This window comes from Macaca mulatta, chromosome 20, assembly GCF_049350105.2.
Source record: "Macaca mulatta isolate MMU2019108-1 chromosome 20, T2T-MMU8v2.0, whole genome shotgun sequence".
Classification (NCBI taxonomy): Eukaryota; Metazoa; Chordata; class Mammalia; order Primates; family Cercopithecidae; genus Macaca; species Macaca mulatta.
The window spans coordinates 29,938,300-29,959,986 of NC_133425.1; the positions used below are offsets into that span (position 1 = coordinate 29,938,300).

The 21,687-nt window shown below is 42.3% G+C and overlaps 1 protein-coding gene across 15 annotated transcripts in view; it reads left to right on the plus strand.

The window, feature by feature from the left end:
• Positions 1 to 21,687, plus strand: part of ITGAM (integrin subunit alpha M) — a 94,089-nt gene that overhangs the window by 29,280 nt on the left and 43,122 nt on the right. For all 15 annotated transcript variants that reach the window (XR_013411699.1, XM_077985905.1, XM_077985907.1 and 12 more), the window contains 4 exons: positions 23 to 173; positions 1,137 to 1,210; positions 1,380 to 1,509; positions 2,403 to 2,545. Coding sequence is in view for 14 of the 15 variants with exons in the window: in XM_077985905.1 (XP_077842031.1) it covers positions 23 to 173; positions 1,137 to 1,210; positions 1,380 to 1,509; positions 2,403 to 2,545 (498 nt within the window). In the remaining variant the exon portion in view is untranslated. The remainder of the gene's footprint in view (positions 1 to 22; positions 174 to 1,136; positions 1,211 to 1,379; positions 1,510 to 2,402; positions 2,546 to 21,687) is intronic.

Here is a 21,687-nt window from a genome sequence, read left to right on the forward strand (position 1 = left end):
GGCCTCTGTTCCTTGGTAACAGGTGGGAGATGCCTTCCGCAGTTCGAAATCCCGCCAAGAGCTTAATACCATCGCATCCAAGCCACCTCGTGATCACGTGTTCCAGGTGAATAACTTTGAGGCTCTGAAGACCATTCAGAAGCAGCTTCAGGAGAAGATCTTTGCGATCGAGGGTGAGTCAGGCATCTGTGTTCCCAGAGCAGCTCCTTAGGCAGCCTCCCACCCCAGAACACATAGTCCCCTCTAGAATCCAGACCTTCCTAACCCTTGGTATCCCCCAGCATCAACTCTCTCCACTTCCTTCAGCTCTCAGTCCCAGCCTCACTTGGTTAATTCCTTTGAAGTCAAAGAATCCATACTTTTACCTCTAATTTTGCAAATCTTGGCTATAGGCTGGTAAATTGGAGTATGGGGGAGTCAAATCCCACCCAGTATTTTAACAGAAATTTGGATGTGTTGCCAGCAGTCGTCTGTTTGGTTCACTATTATATCCCAATTGCCTAGAATAGTGCCTGGTACTCAGAAGGTGCTCAATAAATGTTTGTTGAATAAAAGGAATTTAGAAATTGGGGGATTTCATATACAGTCTGGGTTTATGGTTTATCTTGAAAAACTGGAAGATTAGACACTTTGAAGACCTTGAAGACAGCATTCCCACTTGGCAGGAAGTGGCTGGAGGTGAATGGCTGTCACCCTTCTAAGAGGGACATATGCTGTCCAGCTTGACACAGATCCCGTCGGAGTCTCCTTTTGTCTGGCCACCAGAGCATTTGGGTTTTCAGTACCTATTCTAGGTTCTTCTGCTTTCTTTTCTTTTCTTTTTCTTTTTTTAGAGACTGAGTCTTGGTCTATTGCCCAGGCTGCAGTGGAGTGGTGCGATCTCGGCTCACCGCAACCTCTGCCTCCCAGCTTCAAGTGATTCTCCTGCCTCCCGAATAGCTGGGATTACGGGCGCATACCACCACGCCCAGTTAATTTTTGTATTTTTAGTAGAGACGGGGTTTCAACATATTGGCCAGACTGGTCTCTAACTCCTGACCTCAAGTGATCTGCCCATCTCAGCCTCCCATTATAGGCGTGAGCCACCGTGCCCAGCCTTCTGCTTTCTTTAATGTAGAAAGTTCTCCTCTTCACAGGTACTCAGACAGGAAGTGCCAGCTCCTTTGAGCATGAGATGTCTCAGGAAGGCTTCAGTGCTGCCATCACGTCTGTAAGTGGCCCTTCATTAAATTGCGGGGGTGGGGCAGGGGGTAGCAAAAAGAAGAGATAGGAGAGATGCAGGAGTTTGGGGACTCTTCTCTGTGATAGGTACTTGGGAGGTAGCTCTGTGAGGGGCAGCGGTGGTCCCTTCTTCCTTCCTCATCCTACCTCTTTCCCAGAACGGCCCCTTGCTGAGCACTGTGGGGAGCTATGACTGGGCTGGTGGAGCCTTTCTATATACATCAAATGAGAAAAGCACCTTCATCAACATGACCAGAGTGGATTCAGACATGAATGATGCTTACTTGGGTAAGTGGGGAGGGCAAGGGTTGCTCTAAGAAGGGGTCAGGATTTGACATAAGTCCACTAGCATAGATGTCTGGGTCTTTCATAGGTTCTTGGGATAGCTTTAAAGACAGAAACTTCAATTTTTTTTTGATTGTTTTTGAGGTGGAGTTTCTTTTTTGTCTCCCAGGCTGTAGTGCAATGGCACAATCTCGGCTCACTACAACCTCTGCCTCCTGGGCTCAAGCGATTCTCCTACTCCAGCCTCCCGAGTAGCTGATGTTACAAGAATGCACCACCACCGCTGGCTAATTTTTTTTTTTTTTTTGAGATGGGGTTTCGCTCTTGTTGCCCAGGCTGGAGTGCAATGGCGCGATCTTGGCTCACCACAACCTCTGCCTCCCAGGTTCAAGCGATTCTCCTGCCTCAGCCTCCTGAGTAGCTAGAATTACAGGCATGTGCCACCACGCCTGGCTAATTTTGTATTTTTAGTAGAGACGGGATTTCTCCATGTTAGTCAGCCTGGTCGTGAACTCCCAACCTCAGGTGATCCACCTGCTTTGGCCTACCAAAGTGCTTGAGTTACAGGCGTGAGCCACCGTGCCCGGCCTTTTTTTGTATTTTTAGTAGAGACCGGGTTTCACCATGTTGGCCAGGCTGGTCTGGAACTCCTGACCTCAGGTGATCCGCCTGCCTCAGACTCCCAAAGTGCTGGGATTACAGGTGTAAGCCACCTCACCCGGACAGAAACTTCTAAATTGAATTGTAATTATGTTCATAAAGAGAAATATAGTGTAGGGATCAGTTACCCCAACACAGCAAGCATGGGGCTGCCCCATTGCCTACTCAAGGAGTGGGTCTGCATGGTGGAGGAGGGGTCAGGGAATGCACTTCACTTCTCAGACCCCCACCTTCAGGTTATGCTGCCACCGTCATCTTGCGGAACCGAGTGCAAAACCTGGTTCTGGGGGCACCTCGATATCAGCACATCGGCCTGGTGGCGATGTTCAGGCAGAACACTGGCATGTGGGAGTCCAACGCCAATGTCAAGGGCACCCAGGTGAGTGTGGTTTGTGGAGCATGAATGTGCAAACAGAGGTGCCTTGGGGGCTTAGAGATTCCAGGAGGGGCATTCAGATGACATGCATGGCCCTCTGGTAAAGGAGCCGTTGGAGGCTGTGAGCTGGGAAGTTGTGGCATCAGCTTAGCATTTGAGAAAGCTGTGTCCTCAGCTTTTTAACAACGATAAATAACAATGCTTGCCTGTACAGAGCTCTCTATGGGTCTTCCTGTACTCAGAGCTGGTATTCAACCCATATATAACCAGGATAGCCCTGTTAGTTAATAAAATATTGAACTAATTCCGTATTCATTGATAAATGGTGGATTCTCCCTCCGCCATGCACTGTGGTGCTTCCCCAGTCTCTGTGGGCTTCCCCGTGATCCAGCAACTATGAGGTCAGGCAGGACACTTCACAGACCCTCTAGGATCTGCTCCAGCCATGCCCCTGCTCAGTACCTGTGCAGCCCCAGATGTTCATTGTTTTGAATATCACCCCTGCAAAAGCAGCATGGTCACATATTATGTGGGAACTAGTGAGTGAGGCAAAGCTCTGTAGTCAAAATCATTCTTGCAAATTCCTGAAATAGGACTGCACCCATGATATGGTGTCTATAGTTTTTTATTTTATTTTTATTTTTTTAATTATACTTTAAGTTCTAGGGTACATGTGCACAACGTGCAGGTTTGTTACATATATATACATGTGCCATGTTGGTGTGCTGCACCCATTAACTTGTCATTTATGTTAGGTATATCTCCTAATGCTATTCCTCCCCAGTCTCCCCACCCCACGACAGGCCCCGGTGTGTGATGTTCCCCACCCTGTATCCAAGTGTTCTCATTGTTCAATTCCCACCTGTGAATGAGAACATGTGGTGTTTGGTTTTCTGTCCTTGCAATAGTTTGCTCATAATGATGGTTTCCAGCTTCATCCATGTCCCTACAAAAGACATGAACTCATCCTTTTTTATGGCTGCATAGTATTCCATGGTTTATATGTGCCATGTTTTCTCAATCCAGTCTATCATTGATGGACATTTGGGTTGGTTCCAAGTCTTTGCTATTGTGAATAGCACCACAATAAACATATGTGTGCATGTGTCTTTATAGCAGCATGATTTATAATCCTTTGGGTATATACCCAGTAATGGGATGGCTGGGTGAAATGGTATTTTTAGTTCTAGATCCTTGAGGAATCGCCACACTGTCTTCCACAATGGTTGAACTAGTTTACAGTCCCACCAACAGTGTAAAGCATTCCTATTTCTCCACATCCTCTCCAGCATCTGTTGTTTCTTGACTTTTTAATGATCACCATTCTAACTGGTGTGAGACAGTATCTCACTGTGGTTTTGATCTGCATTTCTCTGATGGCCAGTGATGATGAGCATTTTTTCATGTGTCTGTTGGCTGCATAAATGTCTTCTTTTGAGAAGTGTCTGTTCATATCCTTTGCCCACTTTTTGGTGGGGTTGTTTGATTTTTTTCTTGTGAATTTGTTGAAGTTCTTTGTAGATTCTGGATATTAGCCCTTTGTCAGATGGGTAGATTGTAAAAGTTTTCTCCCATTCTGTAGGTTGCCTGTTCACTCTGATGGTAGTTTCTTTTGCTGTGCAGAAGCTCTTTAGTTTAATGAGATCCCATTTGTCAATTTTGGCTTTTGTTGCCATTTCTTTTGGTGTTTTAGTCATGAAGTCCTTGCCCATGCCTGTGTCCTAAATGGTATTGCCTAGGTTTCCTTCTAGGGTTTTTATGGTTTTCGGTCTAACATTTAAGTCTTTAATCCATCTTGAATTAATTTTTGTATAAGGTGTAAGGAAGGGATCCAGTTTTGGCTTTCCACATACGGCTAGCGAGTTTTCCCGGCACCATTTATTAAATAGGGAATCCTTTCCCCATTGCTTGTTTTTGTCAGGTTTGTCAAAGATCAGATGGTTGTAGATGTGTGGTATTATTTCTGAGGGCTCTGTTCTGTTTCATGGTCTATATCTCTGTTTTGGTACCAGTACCATGCTGTTTTGATTATCGTAGCCTTATAGTATAGTTTGAAGTCAGGTAGCATGATGCCTCCAGCTTTGTTCTTTTGGCTGAGGATTGTCTTGGCAATGCAGGCTCTTTTTTGGTTCCATATGAACTTTAAAGTAGTTTTTTCCAATTCTGTGAAGAAAGTCATTGGTAGCTTAATGAGGATGGCATTGAATCTATAAATTACCTTGGGCAGTATGGTCATTTTCATGATACTGATTCTTCCTATTCATGAGCATGGAATGTTCTTCCATTTGTTTGTGTTCTCTTTTATTTTGTTGAGCTGTGGTTTGTAGTTCTCCTTGAAGAGGTCCTTTACATATCTTGTAAGTTGGATTCCTAGGTATTTTATTCTCTTTGAAGCAATTGTGAATGGGAGTTCACTCATGATTTGGCTCTCTGTTTGTCTGTTATTGGTGTATAGGAATTCTTGTGATTTTTGCACATTGATTTTGTATCCTGAGACTTTGCTGAAGTTGTTTATCAGCTTAAGGAAATTTTGGGCTGAGATAATGGGGTTTTCTAAATATACAATCATGTCATCTGCAAACAGGGACTATTTGACTTCCTCTTTTCCTAATTGAATACCCTTTATTTCTTTCTCCTGCCTGATTGCCCTGGCCAGAACTTCCAACACTATGTTGAATAGGAGTGGGGAGAGAGGGCGTCTCTGTCTTGTGCCAGTTTTCAAAGGGAATGCTTCCAGTTTTTGCCCATTCAGTATGATATTGGCTGTAGATTTGTCATAAATAGCTGTTATTATTTTGAGATACATCCTGTTAATACCTAGTTTATTGAGAGTTTTTAGCATGAAGGGCTGTTGAATTTTGTCAAAGGCCTTTTCTGCATCTATTGATATAATCATGTGGTTTTTGTCTTTGGTTCTGTTTATATGGTGGATTATGTTTATTGATTTTCGTATGTTGAACCAGCCTTGCATCCCAGGGATGAAGACAACTTGATCATAGTGGATAAGCTTTTTGATGTGCTGCTGGATTCAGTTTGCCAGTAAATTATTGAGGAATTTTGCATTGATGTTCTTCAGGGATATTGGTCTAAAATTCTCTTTTGTGTGTGTGTGTCTCTGCCAGGCTTTGGTATCAGGATGATGCTGGCCTCAAAAAATAGTGAGTTAGGGAGGATTCCCTCTTTTTCTATTGATTGGAATAGTTTCAGAAGGAATGGAACTAGTTCCTCTTTGTACCTCTGGTAGAATTCAGCTATGAATCCATCTGGTCCTGGAATTTTTTTGGTTGGTAGGCTATTAATTATTGCCCCAATTTCAGAGCCTGTTATTGGTCTATTCAGGGATTCAACTTCTTTCTGGTTTAGTCTTGGGAGGGTGTATGTGTCCAGGAATTTATCAATTTCTTCCAGATTTTCTAGTTTATTTGCATAGAGGTGTTTATTGTATTCTCTGATGGTAGCTTGCATTTCTGTGGGGTCGGTGGTAATATCCCCTTTATCATTTTTTATTGCATCTATTTGATTATTCTCTCTTTTCTTCTTTATTAGTCTTGCTAGTGGTCTATCAATTTTGTTGATCTTTTCAAAAAACCAGCTCCTGGGTTCATTGATGTTTTGAAGGTTTTTTTGTGTCTCTATCTCCTTCAGTTCTGTTCTGATCTTAGTTATTTCTTGCCATCTGCTAGCTTTTGAATATGTTTTCTCTTGCTTCTCTAGTTCTTTTAATTGTGATGTTAGCATGTCAATTTTAGATCTTTCCTGCTTTCTCTTGTGGGCATTTAGTGCTATAAATTTCCCTCTACACACTGCTTTAAATGTGTCCCAGAGATTCTGGTATGTTGTGTCTTTGTTCTCATTGGTTTCAAAGAACATGTTTATTTCTGCCTTCATTTCGTTATGTATCTAGTAGTAATTCAGGAGCAGGTTGTTCAGTTTCCATGTAGTTGAGCGGTTTTGAGTGAGTTTCTTAATCCTGAGTTCTAGTTTGATTGCACTGTGGTCTGAGAGACAGTTTGTTATAATTTCTGTTCTTTTACATTTGCTGAGGAGTGCTTTACTTCCAACTATATGGTCAATTTTGGAATAAGTGCGATGTGGTGCTGAGAAGAATGTATATTCTGTTGATTTGGGGTGGAGAGTTCTGTAGATGTCTATTAGGTCTGCTTGGTGCAGAGCTGAGTTCAATTCCCGGATATCCTTGTTAACTTTCTGTCTCATTGATCTGTCTAATATTGACAGTGGGGTGTTAAAGTCTCCCATTATTATTGTGTGGGAGTCTAAGTCTCTTTGTAGGTCTCTGAGGACTTGCTTTATGAATCTGGGTGCTCCTGTATTGGGTGCATATATATATATATATATATATATATATATATATATATATGATAGTTAACTCTTCTTGTTGAATTGATCCCTTTACCATTATGTAATGGTCTTCTTTGTCTCTTTTGATCCTTGGTTTAAAGTCTGTTTTATCAGAGACTAGGATTGCACCCCCTGTTTTTTTTTTTGTTTTCCGTTTGCTTGGTAGATCTTCCTCCATCCCTTTATTTTGAGCCTATGTGTGTCTCTGCATGGGAGATAGGTCTCCTGAATACAGCACACTGATGGGTCTTGATTCTTTATTCAATTTGCCAGTCTGTATCCTTTAATTGGAGCATTTAGCCCATTTACATTTAAGGTTAATATTATTATGTGTGAATTTGATCCTGTCATTATGATGTTAGCTGGTTATTTTGCTCATTAGTTGATGCAGTTTCTTCCTAGCATCGATGGTCTTTACAATTTGGTATGTTTTTGCAGTGGCTGGTACTGGTTTTTCCTTTCCATGTTTAGTGCTTTCTTCAGGAGCTCTTGTAAGGCAGGCCTGGTGGTGACAAACTCTCTCAGCATTTGCTTGTCTGTAAAGGATTTTATTTCTCCTTCACTTATGAAGCTTAGTTTGGCTGGATATGAAATTCTGGGTTGAAAATTTTTTTCTTTAAGAATGCTGAATATTGGCACCCTCTCTCTTCTGGCTTGTAGAGTTTCTGCCGAGAGATCCGCTGTTAGTCTGATGGACCTCCTTTTGTGGGTAACCCAACCTTTCTCTCTGGCTGCCCTTAACATTTTTTCCTTCATTTCAACTTTGGTGAATCTGACAATTATGTGTCTTGGAGTTGCTCTTCTCAAGGAGTATCTTTGTGGCATTCTCTGTATTTCCTGAATTTGAATGTTGGCCTGCCTTGCTAGGCTGGGGAAGTTCTCCTGGGTAATATCCTGAAGAGTGTTTTCCAACTTGATTCCATTCTCTCCGTCACTTTCAAGTACACCAATCAGACGTAGATTTGGTCTTTTCACATAGTCCCATATTTCTTGGAGGCTTTGTTCATTTCTTTTTACTCTTTTTTCTCTAAACTTCTCTTCTCACCTCATTTCATTCATTTGATCTTGAATCACTGATACCCTTTCTTCCACTTGATTGAATCAGCTACTAAAGCTTGTGCATGCATCACGTAGTTCTTGTGCCAAGGTTTTCAGCTCCATCAGGTCATGTAGGGTCTTCTCTATGCTGTTTATTCTAGTTAGCCTTTCGTCTGGTCTTTTTTCAAGGTTTTTTGCTTCCTTGCGATGGGTTTGAACATCTTCCTTTCGCTCGGAGAAGTTTGTTATTACCGATCGTCTGAAGGCTTCTTCTCTCAACTTGTCAAAGTCATTCTCTGTCCAGCTTTGTTCCATTGCTGGTGAGGAGCTGCGTTCCTTTGGAGGAGAAGAGGCACTATGATTTTTAAAATTTTCAGATTTTCTGCTCTGGTTTCTCCCCATCTTTGTAGTTTTATCTACCTTTGGTCTTCGATGATAGTGATGTACAAATGGGGTTTTGGTGTGGATGTCCTTTCTGTTTGTTAGTTTTCCTTCTAACAGTCAGGACCCTCAGCTGCAGGTCTGTTGGAGTTTGCTGGAGGTCCACTCCAGACCCTGTTTTCCTGGGTTTCACCAGCAGAGGCTGCAGAACAGCAAATATTGCAGAATGGCATATGTTGCTGCCTGATCCTTCCTCTGGAAGCTGTGTCTTAGAGGGGCACCCAGCCGTATGAGGTGTAAGTTGGCCCCTACTGGGAGGTGCCTCCCAGTTAGGCTACTCAGGGGTCAGGGACTCACTTGAGGAGGCAGTCTGTCCATTCTCAGATCTCAAACTCCATCCTGGGAGAACCGCTACTCTCTTCAAAGCTGTCAGACAGGGACTTTTAAGTCTGCAGAAGTTTCTGCTGCCTTTTGTTCAGCTATGCCCTGCCCTTAGAGGTAGAGTCTACAGAGGCAGGCAGGCCTCCTTGAGCTGTGGTGGGCTCCACCCAGTTTGAGATCCCAGGCTGCTTTGTTTACCTACTCAAGCCTCAGCAATGGCAGATGCCCCTTCCCCAGCCTCACTGCCACCTTGCAGTTCAATCTCAGACTGCTGTGCTAGCTGTGAGTGAAGCTCTGTGGGCATGGGACCCTCCGAGCCAGGTGCAGGATATAATCTCCTGGTGTGCCGTTTGCTAAGACCATTGGAATAGTGAAGTATTAGGGGGGAGTGTCCTGATTTTCTGCATACCATCTGTCACGGCTTCCCTTGGCTAGGAAAGGGAATTCCCTGACCCTTTGCACTTCCCGGGTGAGGCGATGCCCTGCCTTGCTTTGGCTTATGCTCCATGGGTTGCACCTACTGTCTGACAAGCCCCAGTGAGATGAACCCAGTACCTCAGTTGGAAATGCAGAAATCACCCATCTTCTGCGTCACTCACGCTGTCAGCTGTAGACTGGAGCTGTTCCTGTTCAGCCATCTTGGAAGCTCCTCTGCCTGTAGTTCTTTAAAAAAAAAAAATTTCAGGCGGGGCATGGTGGCTTATGCCTGTAATCCTAGTGTGGCAGGACAAGCCATAGACAAAACCCCTCAGACACCAAGTTAAAGAAGGAAGGGCTTTATTCAGCTGGGAGCTTCATCAAGACTCATGTCTCCAAAAACTGAGCTCCCTGAGTGAGCAATTTCTGTTCCTTTTAAGGGCTCACAACTCTAAGGGGGTCCACGTGAGGGGGTTGTGATCAATTGAGCAAGCAGGGGGTATGTGACTGGGGGCTGCAGGTACCAGTAATCAAAATGGAACAGAACAGGACAGGGATTTTCACAATGCTTTTCCATACCATGTCTGGAATCTATAGATAACATAACTGGTTAGATCAGGGGTCGAACTTTAACCAGACCCAGGACCCAGTGCTGGGCTGTCCACCTGTGGATTTCATTTCTGCCTTTTAGTTTTTACTTCTTCTTTCTTTGGAGGCAGAAATTGGGCATAAGACAATATGAGGGGTGGTCTCCTCCCTTATTCCCCTGCTTTGAGACTCTCACTCAATAGTGGGAGTTCTCACTTTTATTCTCACTACCCATGTCTTCTTGCAAGACAGATCGATAGTGATTTATATAGTACACTTGTGCTGAAGCATTTTGGTGAGCTAAGGTAGTGATGAAGCTTTTTATCATTTGAAGAAGTACAGGTAGCAAACAAGGGAGCAGTAAGCAGGTTTCTATTACTATTATAACTCCTATTATAAGAATTTTAAATCTTCTTAGCACTGGGAGCAATTTTCTAAACATGGCCCCAGGATCAAATCCATGCCACACTTGCGCAGGCACATGTGCCAGTTTTGTCATATTTCTAACTACGTCTTCAACTACTTGCCCTCGATCATCTATGTGCAGACAGCAATTAGTAAGGTTAAATTTCCTACAGACCCCTCCTTCAGCTGCTAGCAAGTAGTCGAGAGCCAATCTATTTTGATAGATAACATTTCTCATCTGAGTTTCTTGCCAGGCCAGAATAGTCAAGGCTCTGCCAGTCTTATTAGTGATTATTTTTAAGAGAGCTTGTAACTGTATGATTCGGTTGAGCATGTAAATGGGGGTTTGGTATCCCCATGAGCCATCTTGTGCCTGAGTAGCAGGCCCATAATATTGTATGATTAGGGGAGCCATTCATTATTTTTCCAATTTCCTATAGCTATGCTTTTCTTTTCATGGGAAGCATAGACAGGGAAGCCCAGGAGTTCTCCTGTGGGCAGTAGAAAGAAAGATGGTTTAATAGTGCCAGTAACAATTACCTGCCCACTGGTCAGGTAATTTGGTATAAACTCTATGCCCACATATCCTGTATAATCCAGTGGGGGCTGTCCAGTCCCAGTGGGACTCCGGGTGGGTCCACATGGTTTGCAACTTTAGGAATTTACTAAATGGATTTTTCTTAGTGTGGTTTGAACTCCACTAGGTGGCTGTTTTTGTCATACTATTATACGGTTTTTGCCCAAGGCAGCTGAGTCTTCCCACAGGAAGGGTGAAGTCCTTCCCCACTCTTGCTATAGAGTATTGTGTAATGACTGAGGCTTTTAGGACCCAGAAGTTATCAGGGTGATTCTTTTGAGCTGGGAATTTGTCAGGAACTGGATCTTTAGGTACTAATTCTCGGGCTTCCCATGGCCATTGATCTCCCATTACAGTTCCTCTACATACATAACATGAAGTGACATTGAGAGACTTGGCTACATGCTCAGCTAATTGCAAAAACAAATTTCTTGTTTTTCCCGGAATTTCTGTTACTGGCACATTCAGTTCATAAAAGAAGGTTTGAAATACTGGCTCAGGAGAGTGTTTATAAACTTCTCCTTAAACCACGATACTTACTCGAGGATCCAGTCCAGCCCCATAGATTCCTAGGGTTACATGCTCCCCTTTTTTCCAGTGAGGATCAAGGGGATTGGTTATTACTAGTTATAAGGGGTTACACTGATCACTGGTACAGGAAGGGCCACTTTTTCCCTTTCTGAAGGTAGACATGATTCTTTTTATTTTTTTATCCAGGTAGCCTAAATGACACAAGACCAGTATCCACATTTATTTCCACACAGTCCTAATTTGTGACAAATATACTTATTTTCTGCCATATAGCCTCTTTCTTAATTAAGAGAACCACATCCTATTCCCAACTTATTACTATTAATGACAGTGCAGGCATCAAATTTCAAGGTCACTTGTTTGGGCACTCCTTTTTCTTCTGTTTTAGCTAACACTTTACTCGTGTCATTTATGAGCCCCCACCAGTCCTCAGTCCTTAATCTCATTTTAAAAATTGTGGTCATGGGAGGTTCAGATGGGTCATAACACACATCAGGTTGGTCATTTCCTGGGCTACACACCTTGTATAGAATAGCATTATACAAACAAGTTCTTTTTAGAGTCCTGGTACACTTACAATAACCATAAAATAATAGGATCGTAGCAACTTTTGTCCTACCTCAGTGACTTGATGTATATGCTGGGAACAGTGCTCAGTCTGAGGAAGGTCAGTTGAAGTCCTTACTGTAAAAGTCCAAATTTTAAGGAAAACGAGTCCTGTGATGAGTTTCCTCATGCTTCGGCCATGTGTAGACCAGTCAGCTTCCGGGTGTGACTGGAGTAGGGCTTGTCGTCTTTTTCAGAATCACTTTGTAGGAGTTGGTGAAGCTGTTCCCGTCCACATACAACTCACAGTCTACTGATGTTCAAGGATGGTCTCGGAGGTTGGGCCCACTGGAATAAACTGAGTCCAATACCTCTACACAGTTATGTTCAACTGGGCTCTCTGATACTGGGAGCAAGGTGGTGGGGTTTAGGATGTTGCAAACTTCAATGATTATGTGGGAATTTTCACATAACAAGCTTTGGTACTTGGTTAATCTAGCATTTGTTAGCCAATGATGTCCTTTGGCATTCATCAAAGTTACCACAGCATGGGGGGCCTTTATATTCAGGTTTTGCCCAAGGGTTATTTTATCTGCTTCTTGTGCTAACAGGGCCATTGCTGCCAAGGCCCTTAGACTTGGGGGCCAGGCTTTGGAAACCCTGTCTAGTTGTTTTGAGAGATAGGCCCGAGCCTTGGCCAGGGCCCCACAGTCTGGGTTAAAACTCCAACTACCATTTTTTCTCTGTCTGACACATAGAGTGTAAAGGGTTTTGTCAGATCAGGTAGCCCCAGGGATGGGGCTGACATGAGTTTTTGTTTTAACTCACGAAAAGCTTGATGCTGTTGGTTGTAATAGATGTAATTTATCCAATCTACATTTTTATTAACTGTCACCCACCAAAATATTGACTCAAATCCTGCAACTATTTGATTTCAAGCTTTAAATGGATCTGGTGTTCCCCTTGGGACTCCAATTGTGTCTAAATGGACGTGAGAGTCGAAAGACCATAAGGGGCTTCTCTCACTTTACGATGGCTTATTTTTCCTCCCTGTGGTTGATGAAATGCCAGGGTGAAAGGAATAGCCAATTGGACTAAGGTACAAGTGCCACTCCAGTTATTTGGGAGAGTGCCCAGTAAAGGTCCACCACAATACCACCACACATCTGCTCGGGGATGAACAAGGGCTGACTAATTGATAAGCTCTTGAAAATACTTAAGCTCACTGCATCCCTTCAGGTCTCCAAGGAACGCTGTTTCCTCCCTGTCATGAGAGACACGAAATGAACTTAGTGTTGGGGGATGGAAGCTGGATGCCTCTCAGGGGCTGACCCGCAGTGTGCTGGACTTTGGGATATAGCCAAGAGAGCTTGACACAACTTATTGCTCCAGGTTGTAGAATCCTGGAAAAGAGCTACCATGCAGCCCACACCTGGTCGACTGGAGGACCACCTTAGTGGAAAGAGGACAATCTGGGCCTCCGGCCTGCCATGTGCACAAGCATAACAATTGCTTTTGTTTAACGTGCCAATGGAATATTTGATCGATTCCAACCAGGCATTTGCATCTTGGTATCCTGTCTTAATTGCCAAAGTTTAAGTCTTTAATTTCTATGATCCTTTAGTAAAAATGAATGAATGATTTTAGGAAATTACAAAAACCAGTTGGGGCAGTCCATCCTTGCTCTTTCGTGGTCCACAGAACTTTGGACCAACTACAGCATAAAAGCTCTACATTGCGGGGCAAGACTCCTGGTTGACACTGGAGACTTTACCAAAATTTCCCCAGATTAAATGGTCCTAATTTACTAATGCCCAGTCTGAGGAGAGTCAGGAGCGACAGAGGTACTTTTCTGAAGTAGAGAGCTGTCTTTGACTTGGCACCTCCCTACAGGGTATAACAAGACAAGCATTAATTGCAGTAGTTTGAGGTGAAATTGGCTTGGTTATGTTAACAACTAGAGGGTGAGCAATAGAGCAAGGAAAGAAGAAAGAGTAATAGAATAGATGAAAGAGTTAAATTTTTCTTAGCTTTAGTTTGGTAGGGTTTTCCCCTGGGACTATGGCCCCCAACTCTGGAGAGGGTGGCGCTTCCTTGACTCGGGTGTGATGAGTCCATCCTTTCTTCGCTGTACGAACAGCAGTCTTGGTGGTTAGCAGCACAAGGTAGAGTCTTTCCTAGAGTGGCTCGAGTTTCCTTTTTTTTCACCTTTTGATGAGAATGTGATCTTCAGGCTGGTGCTGGTTTACCAGAAATTCTAGGGGTGGTACATGTGCTAAAAGACTTTTTCGGTTTTGAGGGAAAGGAAAGTGGAAGATAAACCAAGTATATAATTTTTAAGAAATTGACCTTTTGTTTTAAATGTGGGGACATCAGCAGTGGACTTCATAGTCCTCAGTACCTTTCTACTGAGAAATTTCCTTTAGCACCTATTTTTATTAGTTTTTAGACCAAAGAAGCCAAACACCATTTTATATTTGACAATGCTTTCTATATGATTTTTATACTAGATAAGCTAAATTTCACCTTCATATTAGTATGTTTTTAATGTTAAACTTAGTTTTAATAAAACTTTGTAGACATATTTATTCAATTTTTAAAGTCAGACCATAAGGTAAGATTTTTGTAGACATTTTTTTAACCTTTTATAATCTGTTACAGAGCAGGTTAGTGCTTTAAGAAAAACTCATTGTGTTTTTATTTTAATATTCAGTTCACAGAAAAACTGGATGATACCCCTTTAACTTTAGCTAATACGTTTACACACAGCATTTTCTTTACAATTAACGTTTTAAAACTTGCTTAAACCTTCAAAACAAAAAATTTTTTTAACCTTTTAGTGTAGGCAAAAATTTACATTCTTATGCCTCCTTGTAATCTTTTTACCAAAGGTATATTTTACTTTCCTTATACACTTTGGACGTAAACTGTTTTTAAAATAGTACTCAGGAGTACTGTTTAAATTATACAACATTTCTTGCATAAATTTTTTTATAACTTTTTTTTCTCTTTCATGACTTTCACAGATAATTCTTCGACCTGCTTCAACTTTCAGACTTATCACAAACATTTCTTTCTTTAAACAACCAGTTAATTTATTTCAGGGCAAGAATTTACCACATAACATTCTTTTTACATAAATTCTGCCCCCTTCCCCAGTTCCCCCCCTTTTGTTTTTCGAAGATAACCATTCTTTTCCGAAGCGAACTTCTTTTATGCCTGTGGACTAGACTGTCTAGGGCCACAAGATTAGAAGTTACTATAATACACGTTAAACTTTAACTTTTAGCAAACTTTGCTTTTGTTGAAAACCTTGTAAGTTTGGGATTTCAATTATCCTTTGCTATTAATAAGACCTTGTTTAGTTCAAATTAACTTAGAATTGGTATAGATGGCTTTTTTTTTTTTTTTCCTTCAGTTACCCGGGAGGAACCATCTACAGTTCTGTCCTGAAGGGAGTTCCTCCTAGGTCTGGTTGGAACTTTATATGGTAATTAAGATTGAGATCCCCTGTTAGGAAACCTGCTGGGTTAAGGGAATTTTCAGTGGTTAATGTCAAATCATCTTTTTTTTTTTTTTTTTTTTTTTTTTTTTTCCTTAGGATACTTCTGAACCTGTGAGCTGTGCTCACAATGAGGTTTCCTCTAAAAGTTATTTTTTTACTTTCTTCTGTTAGCAAAGCAGTTGCTGCTATAGATTGAATGCATGTGGGCCATCCGTGGGTTACTGGGTTAAGGATTTTTGATATGAAGGCCTCAGTGCTTTCAGGATATGCCCTTGTTTACACTGACAACAAAGTGGTGTGGCATGTTATAGGGTTACGGAGAATACCTTTAATTATCAATTATAGGTTTTAAATTTACCTTGGCTTTTAAAGGAATAGGGTACACTGTTTTTTTCTTAACTACTTGCATATCTCTCTCTTTCTCTCTTCCTTTCTCTCTTTGACTTTCTGTCTCTCTCTCTTTGACTTTCCTTTTGCCTCTGTCTCTTCCTTTCTCTCTCTGCCTCTGTCTTTCTCTCTCTCTCCCCTTGACTCCCTCTTTGTCTCTCTGTCTCTTCCTTTCTATCTCTTCCTCTCTCTCTTTGCCTCTTTTCCTCTGTCTCTTTCCTTTCTGTTCTCTGCTGGTCTTTCCTTGCCTCTTTCAGCTGCTTATGCTGCTGTTCTCTCAACCAGTGTGGTGGGAGGTGGGGGGAGGTCTAAAACTAGCTGTAACCAAGTGTCTATGTATGGGAACTGGTCTGGATGCCCTGGTTTACAGGTTATCTTGTGCCATACCTTTGAAACAAGGGACCTGTCCAGGCTTCCTTCTGATGGCCAACCCACCTCTAATGCTGGCCAGTCTGTCTCACACAAAGTTTTAAGTTTTCCTGGTGTCATAGTACTCCATAGTCTCCCTTAAATCCTTTCTTGAAATTTTTCAACATAGTTCCTAGTGGAGTGGGCTTACTTTGTGCCTGACCCTTGCTTCCTTGAGACAAAACACCATGCTCACACCACACACACACCACAAAACAAAGAACGGGTAAAAAGGGCACACACACACTTTTAAAGTTTACACCAAACCAGAATCAAAATCAAAATCAGAGTATCAAGGAATCCAAGCCAGGTCAAAACCAAAACCAAAGTATCAAGCAATCCAAGTCAAGTCAAAAACAAAAACCAAAATGCCAGTACAGACACATCATGGGTGATCAGGCCACACTTCCACTCAAACGGAGTGGGCAAGTTCCAAAGACCAGTCTTACCAAGTTTCAGATGTCTGGACTCCAAGTGCCAGTTCCTTCCTGGTGTTCAGCCACTGTGTTGATCCTCTGTGGGGGCCTGCCACACACTGCTCTGGCAAGGCATTCCACCAGGGCAATTGCCTACCCAGGAGTGCTGTCAGCATCTGCATTGCTCAAGCTGGCCAGAGTCCCTGCAGGGATGCTCCACAGGGCAGGCCTAAGGGGCTGCCTTGACTGTCCATTAATCACCTCACTTCATGGTCAGGGAACCAAGAAATGTAGCAGGACAAGCCGTAGACAAAACCCCTCAGACACTGAGTCAAAGAAGGAAGGGCTTTATTCGGCCGGGAGCTTCAGCAACACTCAGGTCTCCAAAAACCGAGCTCCCAGAGTGAGCAATTCCTGTCCCTTTTAAGGGCTCACAACTCTAAGGGGGTCCACTTGAGGATGTCATGATCAATTGAGCAAGCAGGGGGTACGTGACTGGGGGTTGCATGCACCGGTAATGAGAACAGAACAGAACAGGACAGGGATTTTCACAATGCTTTTCCATACCATATCTGGAGTCTATAGGTAACATAACCAGTTAGGTCAGGGGTCAATCTTTAACCAGACCCAGGGCGTGGTCCCGGGCTGTCTGCCTGTAGATTTCATTTCTGCCTTTTAGTTTTTACTTCTTTCTTTGGAGGCAGAAATTGGGCATAAGACAACATGAGGGGTGGTCTACTCCCTTACCAGCACTTTGGAAGGCTGAGGCAGGTGGATCACCTGAGGTCAGGAGTTTGAGACCAGCCTGGCCAATATGGTGAAACTCCGTCTCTACTAAAAATAAAAAATAAAAAAAATTAGCCAAGCGTAGTGATGTGCGCCTGTAATCCCAGCTATTCGGGAGGCTGAGGCAGGAGAATCGCTTGAACCCAGGAGGCAGAGGTTGCAGTGAACTGGGATCATGCCACTGCACTCCAGCCTGGGCGACAGGGCAAGACTTTGTCTCAATTAAAAAAAAAATAATTTCAACGTTTAGATTCAGGGGTATACGTACAGGCTTGTTACATGCAGCATTGCATGTTGCTGAGGTTTGGGCTGCAGATCCCATCACCCAGGTAGTGAGCATAGTACCTGTGGTGGTTTTTCTTTTTTCTTTCTCTTTTCTTTCTTTCTTTTTGTTTGTTTTTTTTTTTTTTTAGAGACAGGGTCTCACTATGTTGCCCAGGCTGGTTTTGAACTCCTGAGCTCAAGCAATGTTGCCCAGGCTGGTTTTGAACTCCTGAGCTCAAGCAATCCTCCTGCCTTGGCCTCCCAAAATGCTGAGATTACAGGCGTGAGCCACTGAGCCTGGACCAATAGGTGGTTTTTCAACCCACCTCCTGCTCCCCCATCTGGTAGTCTGCAGTATCTATCGTTCCTATCTTTATGTCTATGTATAACCAATGTTTAGCTCCCACTTATAAGTGAGAACATGCAGTATTTGATTTTCTGTTCCTGTGTCAATTCACTTAGGATTATAGCCTCCAGCTGCATCCATGTTGTCTCAAAGGATGTGATTCATTCTTTTTTATGGTGGCGTAGTATTCCATGGTGTATATGTACCACATTTTCTTATCCAATCCACCATTGATGGACACCTAGGTTGATTCCATGTCTTTCTATTGTGAATAGTGCTGTGATGAATATATGAGCATGTATCTTTTTGGTAGAACAGCTTATATTCTTTTGGATATATGGCCAGTAATGAGATTGCTGGGTTGAATAGTAGCCCTGTTTTATATTCGTTGAGAAATCTTCAAACTGCTTTCCACAGTGGCTGGACTAATTTACATTCCCACCAGCCAACAGTGTATAAGCGTCCCTTTTTCTGCATAGCCTCACCGGCATCTGTTACTGTCTTTTTAATAATAGCATTCTGACTGGTGTGAGATGGTATCTCATTGTGGTTTATGATTTGTATTTCTCTGGTGATTAGTGATAATGAACTTTTGTTTCAAATTTTTTTGGCTACTTATATGTCTTCTTTTGAGAAGTGTCTGTTTATGTCCTTTACCTACTTTTTAATGGGGTTATTTGTTTTTTGCTTGTTGATTTGTTGACGTTCGTTATAGATTCTGGATTTCAGACCTTTATCAGATGTGGTTTGCAAATATTTTCTCCCATTCTGTAAGTTTTCTGTTTACTCTGTTGATAGTTTCTTTTGCTCTACAGAAACTCTTTAGTTTAATTAGTTCCCACTTGTTGCTTTTGTTTTTGTTGCAGTTGCTTTTGAGGACTTAGCCAAAAGTTTTTTGCCAAGACCGGTGTTGAGAAAGTATTTCCTAGGTTTTCTTCTACGATTTTAATAGTTTGAGGGCTCACATTTAAATCTTTAATCCATGTGATTTAAGTCTTTAATCACATTTAAATGTTTAGTACACCTTGAGTTGATTTTTGTGTAAGGTGTAAGGAAGGGATTCAGTTTCATTCTTCTGCATATGGATAACCAGTTATCTCCACAGTATTTATTGAATAGGGAGTTCTTTCCTCATTGCTTGCTTCATAGTCTTTATTGAAGATCAGGTGGTTGTAGGTGGGTGGCTTTATTTCTGGGCTCTCTGTTCTATTCCATTGGTCTATGTGTCTGTCTTTGTACCTATAGCCTCATACTATAGATACAAATACCTATAGTTTTGGTTACTATAGCCTCATATTTGGGTGGTGTGATGCCTCCAGCTTCATTATTTTTGCTTAGGATTGCTTTGGCTATTCAGGCTCTTTTTTTGGTTCCATATTAATTTTAGAATAGTTTTTTCTAATTCTGTGAACAATGGCATTGGTAGTTTGATACAAATAGCATCGAATCTGTAAATTGCTTTGAGCAGTGTGGTCATTTTAACAATATTGATTCTTCCAATCCATGAGCATGGAATACTTTTCCATTTATTTGTGTCATCTCTGATTTCTTTCAATGGTGTTTTGTGTTTTTCTTTGTAGAGAACTTTCACCTCCTTGGTTAGCTGTGTTCCCAGGTACTTCATTTTTTGTGTCTGCCTGTAGTTCTGTGTGTTTTTAAAATTTTTGTCAATGGTTCTCTTTGACCTGTAATTAACGCATTATATGAAGATGAAACCAGTTTGTCCTGATACCTGAACAGCTTGTCATAATTCTTTGCCAATAGTCAAATTCTTCACGTGGTCTCTCTAAACACATATTGGCCATTGATGGTGTCAATGCCTGATATGTATAAGGGATGGGGTGGGGAAGAAAGTGTAGAGGAATTACGGGAAGTCAAGTGTGGATTGGACTCCACTTCTCTGTTTTGGGTGTGTGGTCAGAACCACATGAGGAAGGCTGGCTGGTCAAATCCCCCACCCCACACAAGTACACGCACATTACCGTTAAGAGTAATAGATGCTTAAACTGGGTCATTCTGGGAGTTATGAGAACAAGTGGGAGGGGCACCCACAGAAAGGCGATAGGGAAGTCTTCCTGGAGGAAGTGGCAGCTAAGCCAAGGCCTGAGGCAGAAGCACAAGAAAAGTGAAAGGGGTGTGGGGAAGCAAGGGGCCAGAGGAGGGAGATAGAATGGAACGGAGGGTCAGAATATGGGTGTATGGAGGTGGGAGGAGTGGTGGGAGAAAACAGGAAGAAGAGTAGGTGTGGTTTATCCCAGACATGCAGGGCTTGTTCAACATCCCACATATCAATATTGCAGAAATGGACAAGCTGATCCTGAAGTTCATATGGAAACAGAAGGGACCCATATGTTAGACTTATACCTAAATATTTCGGGCCGGGCGCGGTGGCTCAAGCCTGTAATCCCAGCACTTTGGGAGGCCGAGACGGGTGGATCACAAGGTCAGGAGATCGAGACCATCCTGGCTAACACAGTGAAACCCCGTCTCTACTAAAAAATACAAAAAACTAGCCGGGCGAGCTGGCGGGCGCCTGTGGTCCCAGCTACTCGGGAGGCTGAGGCAGGAGAATGGCGTGAATCCGAGAGGCGGAGCTTGCAGTGAGCTGAGATCAGGCCACTGCACTCCAGCCTGGGCGACAGAGCGAGACTCTGTCTCAAAAAAAAAAAATAAAATAAAAATAAATAAATAAATATTTCATGGCCTTTGCCACTATTGTAAATTGTACTGGTTTTTAAATTTAAATTTTCAATTGTTCAATGATATAGAAATACAACTGGCTGGGCCCAGTGACTCACACCTGTAATCCCAGCACTTTGGGAGGCTGAAGCAGCTGGATCACCTGAGGTCGGGATTTTGAGACCAGCCTGATCAACATGGAGAAGCCCTGTTGCTACTAAAAATACAAAATTAGCCGGGTGTGGTGACACGTGCCTGTAATCCCAGTTACTTGGGAGGCTGAGGCAGGAGAATTGCTTGAACCCGGGAGGCAGAGGTTATGGTGAGCCGAGATCATGCCATTGCACTCCAGCCTAGGCAACAAGTGCGAAACTCCGTCTAAAAAAAAAAAGAAGAAGAAGAGATACAACTGATTCTTACATATTGATCTTGTATTGAAAACAATCTTAGAAAAGGGGAACAAAGTTGGAGGGTTCACACTTTACAATTCAAAACTTACAAAGCCATAGAGCCAGAAAATAAATTAGTGGTTTCCAGGGGCTGGGGGTTGGATTGGGGATTGGAAGTACTGCAAACAGATACAAAATTTCTTTCTGGTAAGATGGAAATGTTCTGGAGGTAGTGGTGATGATTACACAACATTGTGAATGTATTAAAACCCAGTGAACCTTATACTTTAAAATGGTAAAGTTTATGGTCTGTACATTTAATCTAAATTATAAAAACTACTTTGAAGAAAACAATGTGATTCACCATAACAGCAGATTAAAGAAGAAAAAACATGTAACCACCTGAACAGATATAGAACTAGAATTTGACAACATACAACATCCTTTCATGATTAAAAATACTCTCAGTGAGCTAGGAACTGAAGGGAACTGCCTCAACCTGAAAAAAGAGCATTTACAAAAATTCTCTAGCAAGCAGTATACTTAAAGTGAAAGAGAATGCTTTTCACCTAAAATTGGAAACAAGGCAAGAATATCTACTTTTATAATTCCTATTCAACATTGTACTGGAAGACCTAGCCAATGCAATAAAGCAAGAAAAAAAATACAGAGAGGAAAGGAAGAAATAAAACCATCTCTATTTAAAGATGTTACAATTGCATGGAAAATGCCAAAGAATCTA